Consider the following 11,718-nt stretch of genomic DNA (forward strand, 5'->3'; position numbering starts at 1 on the left):
ATAATTATTTTTTACAAGAACCTATAATTCTCTTTGTACATAAGAATATATTGTATGAAACCTCTCCTTGTTGTTGACTTTAAAACAGATTAATTTCAAAGGCACTAAGCAGTTTTCTCCTTTTACATTTGCTATGCAATTAGTAGAATAATAAACGAAGTTATTCTTTCATCAGGCATCTTCTACCAGAAAGTATACTTAGTTCAAATGTTATTTTTTGGATACAATTATTCCTTCAGCATTTGAGACCATTACTCCATAATTTTTTATAATTAGATCACACATTATGATCTGATGTTCTTACTGGTCTATAAACACGCGCTGAATGTTGAAATCTTCTTTCGTCATCTTCATACATAATTTGTTTATGTCGACTATGTACAATAATTATGCAGTACACCGATACACCTGAAAAACAATAAATTTATAAAATTATATAATTCCATCCCTCAAAGTTGATAAGTTGAAACGGAACGCAATTAAAACGTATTGGTGACATCTCCTAGCCTCTTTATAATCAAAGTTATAATATTTTTGATAAAAACTATTTGCTAATTTCGCAGTTTTACTAAAATTAATTATACCAAAATAAAATTAAACAGTTTTAATGTATATATTTAATTGTATGTCCTAAAAATATCAAAACTATCATAAATCCATAGATAATAAAATTCATTGTTTATGTTTTGAAGATGACAATTCTGCAAATACTTTCCCGCCATTTAACAGACGTTATGGCTTATTAAACGAGTGTGAGTTAAATAGAAACATTAACCTTGGAAACAAAACGCCTGATAAAATGATGACGCCATAGTTTGTTCAGTCGTTAGCAATTATAACTAATTTTAATTAAAAAGGAACAAGCTTAAAATTTTCGATGCAAGTTTTTTTTATTGTTTTTCATTATTGTACATACGTAAAGTTTTAACAATTATGTCTTCATACAACTATGACTAAGAAAATTATTCTTTGTAAATTATCTTAACAATACAGTAAGTTACAGGGTGTCTTGGATTATGGCTGTTTCTTGTTAGCGTTTATAGCTTCAGCGGTTTTGGGTTAAAGTAAGAAAAACGCTGAAGGTTTTGGACCAGACCATTACAATTTATTATTTAAGCTATATAAGTAAGCTCTCATTGGAATAGTAACTAGGTGCTACAACCTCCAAGATGTGACTTTGGCTTAAGCCGTCAATTTATACGTCTTTAGGGTATCAATTACCAGGTACCATTACCATAGTACCAGGGCAGTAGAAAGGAGAGGAGTTTTTTTTTTGATCTCCCATTACGGGCATTATCAGCAACATCAAAGTTGCTCAACGAGCCATGAAGAAGTTATTCGCAGAATTTCTATGCAAAATTGGATTAAGAATGAGGAGATCCAAAACAAAAGTAGTCAACATAGCAAAGCTGCTTGTCAAGTTGAAGTCGTAGTGTTGAAGGCTAGTGGCCTAAAGAATTTGGAATGGAGAATGTACCTTTACCTGTACTGTAATAGACCGTCCACCCAAGTCTTCTTAAAACGCTGGATACTGGCCACCAACCGGCTACAATGGAAATCTATGTGGAAGCCTATGTCTAAATAATGTACAAATATAGGAATGTAATATCTTACATGCTCTCAAAAGGTGAATTATGATGACGACCGCCTCGATTCCTAGTATCAGACCGGAGTCCTGGAGGATGAGGCTGATACCTGTTAGGCACATCACGAAGAAAAGGGCGGTAAGGATGCCCGTGATGATTGTCCATGGCAGCGTGAGTGATGCCAATTTCTGCAATTTTATTGAAAGCTATTTATTATCACCCAAACACTATAAACTATTCATCATCACGTCAGCCAGTTGACGCTCTTTACAAGACAAAATCCTCTCCCAAAGATCTTCACGGTGACTACTTTTCGCTGCCTAAGTCCTAGTGGGAGGTTGTAGTCACTATTCGATCAATAAAAAAAGTTAAGAATAATCGACAAGTCATAATTAGACATAATCTAACCACAGATAATAAAGACAATGAATATTTCAATTCCATTTCAGGGCTTTATGTTAACGTTTATAATCTGTGATGGTAATGACACAATTTTTGACGTTGACACACTGTGTTTAAAAGAACGTCATTTTTTTAATTATTAGCCTAGGTTACGTAATGAAAATTCAAAATGTAATTTTTCTCTGTGTCTCTCTACATACACACATTGCTATTTTTATGTGTCACCCCTTTTTGGGGGCCTCGTTCCCTATCGTAAAGTTATTACAAAGACTTTCTTATCAATATGTCCTTTATTTTTTTTTTATTTCTTTTCTCTTCTCCTTAACAATCTCTACTACTATATACTCTTTTTTACTTCAAAATTTTCAAGCGTTCTCTTTTCTTTTATTTACACTCTCCTGTCTTTCATAGTTGGTTATAATTTCCTTTTTTTGTTAATTTTTATTTATTATTTATTACATACATTGCAGCTACATTATAGTTGTGTTTGGAAGTGTCCGATAAAAATTAAATGGCATTCCTACATCATTTGCAGAAGTAACTGCATATATTCATTCTTTAACAAAAAAATGTTTAAAAGATATAGCATTTCTAATACATTTATAACTCTACTTAAAATATATCTTTCTTGAGTTCAAGAATATTGTACCGTGAAAATCCATGACCAGATTTTTCACGGTGTTTTACAAGACATTTGAATATATACGCACCTTATAAGCTGCAATTATGAGAAGCAGAGAGCATAGCAAATGGACTCCGCTGACTACTGCAGCAGTCACGTACAGCACGTATTTATGAGTGGAGACTTTACCCTCGTTGCCCAGCGGCGCCAGGGTCACGAGCAGACAATACGCAGTTAACTCCAACAGAGCCCACACCTGGGAACACAAAAGCGTGATCATGTTACAGTAAAATAATATGACTGTCAAAAGTATTTAAATCTTGTCTGTGATTAATTTAGCATAGATAGTGTTTTATTTAAAAACTACCTGTGTATGCGACCTCGTTCATTTAACAAAAAAAATGTTTATTACTTTTGTTTAAGTATTTTTCTACAAATTAAAGTAGTCCTAGTTACTCCTTAATATATCAGCTACCCGTCAATATAAGTTCCGAAACAATCGGTTCAGCCATTTTAGAGTTTAGCCAGAACAAACAGACACGCAGACAAAAATAATAAAAACGTATATTTTAGTACATAAACCGTATATATTCATATAAATATTAAAGAAGTTATTTTAATATTACAAACAGACACTCTAATTTTATTTATTTGTATAGATTATTTTGAGAGCCGCTTAATATTGTTAAACTTTTTTAATCATCAAGTCCTGAACTACAGTCAAAGTAATACACGCCGCCTAAGACTGTCACAGATGTAACATAGTGTGGAATAAACTTTCCAAAAAGAGTCACAATCTTTAGTTGTGAGGGAGATGACACAGGAAAGAAGAAAGAGAAGGATGATCAACGTCTAGATATAGACTGGCGTAATTATGAGTAGGGCTATGTACTCGTATAATAGATCAAAATGCATTTTGTACTATGTAATACGCAATTTATGTAAATGTATATTAAGTTTTACTATTGGTGTCCCTATTTAGAATAAATAAATAAAAACATCATTATATTAGGTCTACTTTCTTAAAAAAATCGCTTCTGTTGGTAAATGATCTTGAGATATTTAAAAACAGACTTTAACTTCTGTCGAACTTGCCCATCTAGAAGTATCAAGTACTTCCACGCGTACTATGACCTTAATTTTCCGACAGATGGTATACATGCCACAACATAGACCAGTGATTCCCAAAGTGGTCTATATCGACCCCTAGGGGTCTATGACAACCTGCAAGGTGTCTACGTCAGCGAAAAAAAATTTGGGGGTCCATGAAATGAAAATGGGGGTCCACGATAGTGGATCTCAACAAATACACTGATAGTACCTATTTACTTACATCATATTATCTTATAATATCAAAACATTTACATTATTTATATAAGTACCAATGAAGTAAAAAATTTGTTTATTTAATGTTACGTATATTTTACATAATAGATACAAAATTTTATTTTCAGTAGTTTTAATTTAAATTCAATTAATAAATGTATAAATTAACATGTGTTTTTACTTTAAGTTTTTAACACTAAACTTCACTACAGTTAGAAATTTACAGGAAATCAATATCAGGTAAGTAGGGGGTCTACCCAACAAGGAAAAACATGGCAAGGGGTCTACGACACAAAAAGTTTGGGGGACTCTGACTTAGACTGATGGTCAGCAATCTACTACGCTATCTTAGTGCAACTTACGGGATGCCGTTGTCTTGAATTTTGGACTTAAATTATACGACTTTTCTTATGATATTTTAATTAAACTTGTGACAATGGCTTTACTGCCTGTTATTTTCGTATTATATTAGATAAACATTAGGATACATATAGGATTGTAGTACTCCTAAAACCCTTGTAGTGTGATCATAATAGTTCGAGACCAGATCAGTCCATCTGTCTCAGAGTAACTGAACCAAGGAACTTAGGGCTCCATCTTAAAACATTTGAGACTTGCATAGGCTTCCTTTGTGGTAAATAAATGAGTGTTATTGATTCGAGCAGGATCACCCGTTCGAACCTGAACTTCGGACGTCTTTTTTATTAAAACTATTTTCAGATGAATATTTAATGGAGTCAGGCGTTACCTTGCAGAAGTAAATCCCAAGCAAGAAAAAGAGCAATATTTAGCCACTTCCGCACATGCAACATGTGCGGAAGTGGCTAAATATTGGTCCTTATCTTGCTTGTCAGATGAATATCCAAATGAATAAGATTGTAAAAATCTGTATATGGTATTAACAGAGAAACAGCGAAATAGAAACCATCGTCATTAACACAAACAGTTGTGACGTCAGCCCCGATAAGATGTGTCAACACGAGTCCCGTGTCGGATGACATTAGAAACTCCGGATGACGAATCTAAGAAGAATGCCTTACTGTTTTCTAGCGCTGTATTTACAGTAAAAATACTTAGTTTACTGTATTGTTAAATACATAGTTACTGCTCTTCACCATTAGATTTACAAACAAATAAACATTACTTATAATGAATCTAAAGTTCACAATGGGAACACAATGCTTGTATAGACGATATTGAGTTTTGATTATCTTAGTTCATGTTAATAGTCACGCTTAGAAGTTACAAATTTAAAATTAAAATATCTTTATTATTTTAACATTATAAGTAGTAACTACCGGCTCGGAACGCTTTGTTGAGAAAAGCCGCCAAAAAAACTCGACAGTTGCTTTAAGTGAAATTCAAAAATTTTTGTGTTCATTATAATATAAAAATGAGTCAAGAAACATTTCGATCAACTACAAAACTATTGAATGCTAAAGTAAGATTTATTTAATAATATACTTTTAATTTTAGGAGACAAGTGAAAGATAAATTGTTGCCATCTTTTATTGTTAAACTAAAACAGACATTGGAAACATAATAGTGTTGTGTATTATTCCATAGTTATTCATTTGCGGCCTTGGCTCGCTTTTCATATACTACTAGTTCATGCAATCGTTTATATAAATACGGACAGAGAATTCATATGTAGATTTTCTATATTGTGATAGATTTTCATTTAATTCATTTATATTATAGTGATGTGAGCAGCATAATAAGGAGATTAAATTTACAAAAATGCATAAAAGCAAGCATACAAGCTGGCGTGTACAATAAAGAATATTAAACTAAAAGCCAATATTTTTGAAACGCAAAATCGATCTTAACACCGCTCATGCTAAAACTTCATAAATCACTGTTAAAATGTAAATACGATTAAATTAACAAAATAAGAAATAAAAATTTTAACAAAAAAATATATAATAGGACCAAAGATAAAAACTGAAAATTGTATATGATGTAATAATTAAGATGTAAAACTGTGATATAGTAAAAATAATGAGAAATATATAGTGAACTAGCTGATGTCGCAAACGTTGTTTTACCGTGTATGTTATTTGTAAGAAACATTTTCAAATCAAAAATATAAATAAAATTTAGGGATGGACTACCCATAACATTTAGGGGGATGAAAAATAGATGTTATCCGATTCTCCACCCTGGCCGATATGTACGCTAAGATTCACGACAATCGGTGGAGCCGATTCGGAGGAGTTCAATCATTCACACCGTGACACGAGAATTTTATATAATAGATAATAAATTAGACCTAAGATATAATGTCTGAGAATAGGTTAAAAGGTGATGGAAAAATTTAATAAAACAAAAACAATGTAAAGTATAAATGAAAAAGAATGGAAAAAGATAAAAGAAATTATTAATAAAAAGAAGAAATGTAAAAATTATTGACCTAACAAATTCCTGTTCACAAATAAATAAGGGGTGGAACGGGATGTCTTCAATAGCGGGGGCTATAAATTAAAAAAAAAAAACAACCTCATAAATCGGAATTTATTGATGTTTCCATACAATTGTTTGGAAAAATAAATAAATAAAGCTTTAGTACAAAATTGTCAAATGTACAGGGTTATTGATTAAAGGTATAAAAAGGTTTAATTAGGTGGATATTTCGTTTATTTGTCATCAAGAAGTTTTAAAGGTTTTACACCTATTTTCAATCAGCCTGTATAAACTGTTCACTCTGAAACCATATTAAAATTCGACAGGCCAATACCTTTTGGGAGTACAGTCTGCCTAGAATTAGGAAACGCTTGTTCTTACTATATTTAATTACGATATTTTGTCTTAAAACAACTAATTTTTGGATAAGGTGTACAATATATCAATTAAATCATAATATTTTATGCTTAAATCTAAGAACTCTGTATATATAAAACTATCTCAAAATAAACTATAAGATGTTAGAATAAATAAAGTAATATTTCCAAACTTCTATAAAAGCTATTGTTTTACCGCATTTTAAGAAAATTGTAAAAGATAATTTTATTATAGTTATGTGACAATTAATTTGTATTTATTATTTGCTCATCTTTGTAATTTCTAAAATGATGTATGATTATTAGAATGTATAGATAGAAGTGTACGTTAGTATATGCTGAATTGTTTTACATCAAGAATAATTTTAATTACCACCATCAAAATTATTACTTGTACATATGTTAATGGAGAAGGATTATACATTGTCTCTATTATTGTAACTCGACACGAGATGGCGTTGTAACTTTATGTTTATCAATTATACATATTTTTAACTACTTTGAAAAATATACATAAAATTATTAAAGAAACTAAAGTTTATTTGGGATTAAATTCTCATTAAAATAGATAGGCGTCCATTTCATCTACTGCAAGGTACTGACCTACCACAAAGATTGCCACAATAATTGGTCTTGCGCTACCCGCAACTTCTAGTGATCTAAACTATGTCGTCGGCCCAACTGCCCACGCTGGGACTAATAATAAACAGTTTCGTAAATGACGTATAGCACAAACATGAGGGTAGACGTTTTCTGGATTCATTTATTTTTTGTATAATAACACTGTATTATACATTTAACTGTGATCGCTTCAGAATATGAAATTATTTTATTGTAAATTTTTTTTAATAAAGATGTCCGTATAGAAAATAATAAACATAAATATTGCCAACATTATCTAACTACATTACAAAGTAGATACGTTATCGATCTTACCGTGTACACGTATCCAATGATCAGTGTGCCTGTGTGCAAGCTCACACAGTAACAACAGTTCATCACCATCGGAACACCCATGTTCATCCATAAAACTAAAATAACTTCACTGCGATACGTTTAAACTGACGGTTGTTTTAACGTTGTCTAAATAAACTGTAGGAGCATGCACACTCAGACGCTCAACTCAATACTGACTAGCAAAAGGTAAGGCGGCTCTTATCGGCACAATTACGTCGAGATAAACTACTGTGTTTATTGTTCGACGTTAACACAATATTCTTATTATCCTCCGGACTGTCATGATTTTTAATTTCATTGCATTCATCTTATATATAGTCAAGGAAAAATTCTGCGCAAATATATATGGTTATGGCTGTATCTGGTTAGTGTTGATGACATTAAAAAGTTTGCGTGTTTTATTTTTTTTTCTTAGTTTTTCTGTCAAAATAAGTGAATGTTGTGAATAAAATCGATAAAATTTTAAGTTTTATTTCAAAAAAGGAATAAATGCAACACGGTCAGTCTGCAATCGTCAGTGCAAAAATTATACCATAGACCAGTGATTCCCAAAGTGATCTATATCGACCCCTAGGGGTCTATAACAACCTGTAAGGGGTCTACGTCAGCGAAAAAAAATTTGGAGGTCCATGAAATGAAAATGGGGGTCCACGATAGTGGATTTCAATACATACAGTGATAATACCTATTTACTTACATCTCACTATTTTATAATATCAAAACATTTTCATTATTTATAAAAGTACCTATGAAGTAAAAAAATTATATTATTTATATTACTTATGTTATTTCATTTATAGTTTATTTTATGTTTATTTAATGTTACGTATATTTTACATAACAGATACAAAATTTTATTTTGAATAGTTTTAATTTAAATTCAATTAATAAATGTATAAATTAACATGTGTATTTACTTTAAGTTTTTAACACACTACAGTTAGAAATTTACAGGAAATCAAAATCAGGTAAGTAGGGGGTCTATCCAACACGGAAAAACATGACATAGACGAACTATACAAGCGTAGCGATTTTACGAACGTGTGGTATTCTAAGATGTTCGTATAATTATTACAGTACAATTTCTACAGCAAATTTTATGTTTTACTCGGTCCATTTGCAAATAGCTAAGACGTTTCTGCACACTGATCTATACACCGCACAAATCCTGTATTGAATATCTCTGTGGACTTTATCATAGGTGGCTAAGCAAACTTTTAAAATATGACTAATTGCCACTTGAAACGTTTAGTGACTTGTACACGCTGATTACTAATAAATCAATGATTTCTGTGAGTGCACAGGCGATACCGTAAGTCGAAGAATGTAACTTTGTAAATACAGTGTAATTAATTATTAAGTACACACTCGAGGCGAACTATCTAGCTAAAAATAATGGAGCTAAGAATCTGTAATTTTTTATGTATTGTTAGAAGTGATGTATACAATCATTTGTTACAGGGACTGTAATTAGAATTAATAGAAAGCAGGAGCTCGATTAGTTTATTCATCAGCGGTTTGTTTTACTATTTTTTATGGCCTTCTTTTTCTGGAACCTCTTGCCTCCCTTTCCATGTGTGAGGCAGCGACATTACAACTAGGGTAAACTATTTTTTAACTTTATAACACTCTCTACTTTCATACTTCACAGTTATTGGCGAGCGTGTGGACTGTATAAACGGATTAAATACATTCAAATGATGGTGGTGATTTAAATATAATTTTACAAAACTACGTAACAGTATAATAATACGTAAAAATAGACTGACAGAACAAACGAACAAGCAAGCCTACATCAAGCAAGCAACATAGACTGTCAATATAAAGTAAGCCAATATAAATATAAAAAGCTTTTAAATGACCCAGTCAGTCGACAGCAGCTATCTTTCCTTTTCTATCTTTAAATTCAAATCGTCTCCCATATCTCACCTTCCTTCTCTCCTTTGCTATATTATCATAGCAAATCCGTAGACGAACAAAAGAAAACGACACACTTCAAAGGATTGTCAAGTTGAAATGGCAGCAGGCAGGCTATATGCCCAGAACAGATGACTGCTGGAATTTAAAGTTCTGAAGTAGAGACCAAGGAACCAGCAAGCGGAACGTAGAAAGTCTACCGACAATGTAGACAGATGAACTTGTTAGGGTCCTCGGAAAACACTTGTAACGACTATCTCACTCACTTATCATTCAATGTTCACAAATTCGAAACTAAACGCACATGACGTCAGGACCTGCATTGGAAATATCTCTATGTTGGATTTTTTGTAGATCTATGTAACATTATACAAGACGACATCTACCATCCCAGTTTCATTGCACTAAAGCAGAAGACGATATCTCATTTAAACGACGCAGGCTGCTTTGGACTGGTCTTCTAAGAAATCTATGGGAGAGGCATATGCCCAGTGGTGAACGTCCTATGGCTGAAACTGTGATGATGCAATTAGTTTAAAATTTCATTTAAGAGTATATCTTTTTTACACGTATAGTTTATAATAAATTACAATATATATACTGTGAATGGCCAGAAGTTTTAGTTTGAACGAAATAACATAGTACAAATTTCAGCATCTTGATTTAAAGGACTCGTTACTGGAGTTGATTCCCTAATGTGCCGTATCCGGCATCTAGTTGTCCAAAACAGAGTGCACTGATGTATTCTCGTATTTAAACATTTTCTACCATTATTCCATGCAAAAAGAATGATTTAACAGGTTCTTGGTTCGTATTTACTGAATTTGTTAAATCCATTACAGGTGCTAATGGAGTGACGTCATTACAAACATATGACAATCTTATGTTATACAATTTTTAGCAATGTCAAAAACACTCAGATATTTCGTATTATATATATAATTTACAACACCGATCAATATATAAAAGAACGAATCTTTAGAATCATAATAAAAAAATCGCACTTTTTTCTTTTTTATTTACTCAATGTAATATATATTTTTAAAATATGAATGATAGATAATGTGTTAGAACTATGAGTAAGTTTTACATGACATTACGCACTCCTAAATGAATTGTGACTGCCATAGATAAAATATTCAACGTTCCAAAAAGGAAAACTAAACGTACCTTTCGTCATTCATTTACGCGCGCTTCTTTGAAAACAGCATTGGAAATGTCAAGCCGTTCGATTTTGTTGTGGATTTCAATAACAATATACATGTTAACATCTACTATTCTAATTTTATTGCACCGAAGCAGAAGACAATATCCCATAGAATTTACATATAAACCTTTAATATCCTGATTTACGAGAGTGATTTTTTTTAATATTACTGTGTTTGCTTGAGGGTCTAGATGAAGGGAAATATAGATTTTTTTTAAATTTCGTCAGAAAGAATATTATACAACAGTAAAATTCGTACAGCCAACCGATAAAAAAAAACTAATAGTAATGTGAACATTCGATTTAAAAGAATGGTATCAAAATTGAAACTCTTGGCTACTAAGAGGCTTTATTGTTTAGCGGGTCTTAATTTCACAGAAAATAATCTAGCTTTCCGATAAATCTGTGGCAAGTAGCATCATTATTTTAATCTAATGGTGATAGTTAAACAAAGTTCTTGAAGCTTTCGCATCGGCATGTTTTCTTTCGTGGCCTCAAACGCCTTTACCGATGTATTGCTTGTTAGTCGTTCTACCTAGTACGACATCTTTCCGTACTGCGTCCACTCATGGTCGCCACTCGGAAACCTTTCAGCCCGTTGGTTGCTGCGAAATGCCGCCCACTGCCAATTCAGACAAGCAATTCATCTATATACGTTGCTGACTTTGTTCTTACGGTAGAACTTCACATTTCTGACTCGCGTTACAGCTCCGAGCATAGCCCTCTTCGTTGTTCTCCAGTTGTCCTTTCGGCTCTGGCTCTGTTGTTTATATCTTCCTAATTCTTCTCAGTATTCTCTTGCTTTTAGAAGATCGTATACGTCTTGACAAACTCGACAACAAGCTCTTTTCATTTCATCCCATCATCTGCTTCCCTCAGGAGAGGGAGAAATGGAGAGAGCAGTTATCAATTTGACTTGAC

At 32.3% G+C, this 11,718-nt stretch overlaps 1 protein-coding gene across 1 annotated transcript; it reads right to left on the minus strand.

Moving 5' to 3' along the window:
- Positions 1-126: 126 nt before the first annotated feature.
- LOC137931044 (uncharacterized) lies at positions 127-7,866 on the minus strand. Its single transcript, XM_068774446.1, has 4 exons — positions 7,653-7,866; positions 2,699-2,866; positions 1,615-1,774; positions 127-408 (listed from the first exon to the last, which is right to left on the minus strand). Exons 1-4 carry the CDS (start codon positions 7,737-7,739, stop codon positions 278-280), a joined length of 546 nt encoding a protein of 181 aa, XP_068630547.1. The 5' UTR covers positions 7,740-7,866; the 3' UTR covers positions 127-277.
- Between the last annotated feature and the right edge of the window lie 3,852 nt (positions 7,867-11,718).

The sequence above is a fragment of the Battus philenor genome, unplaced genomic scaffold (genome assembly GCF_028537555.1).
Source record: "Battus philenor isolate CCGP_79_NKW_IND1 unplaced genomic scaffold, ilBatPhil1.0.hap1 SCAF_11, whole genome shotgun sequence".
In the NCBI taxonomy this organism is placed as follows: Eukaryota; Metazoa; Arthropoda; class Insecta; order Lepidoptera; family Papilionidae; genus Battus; species Battus philenor.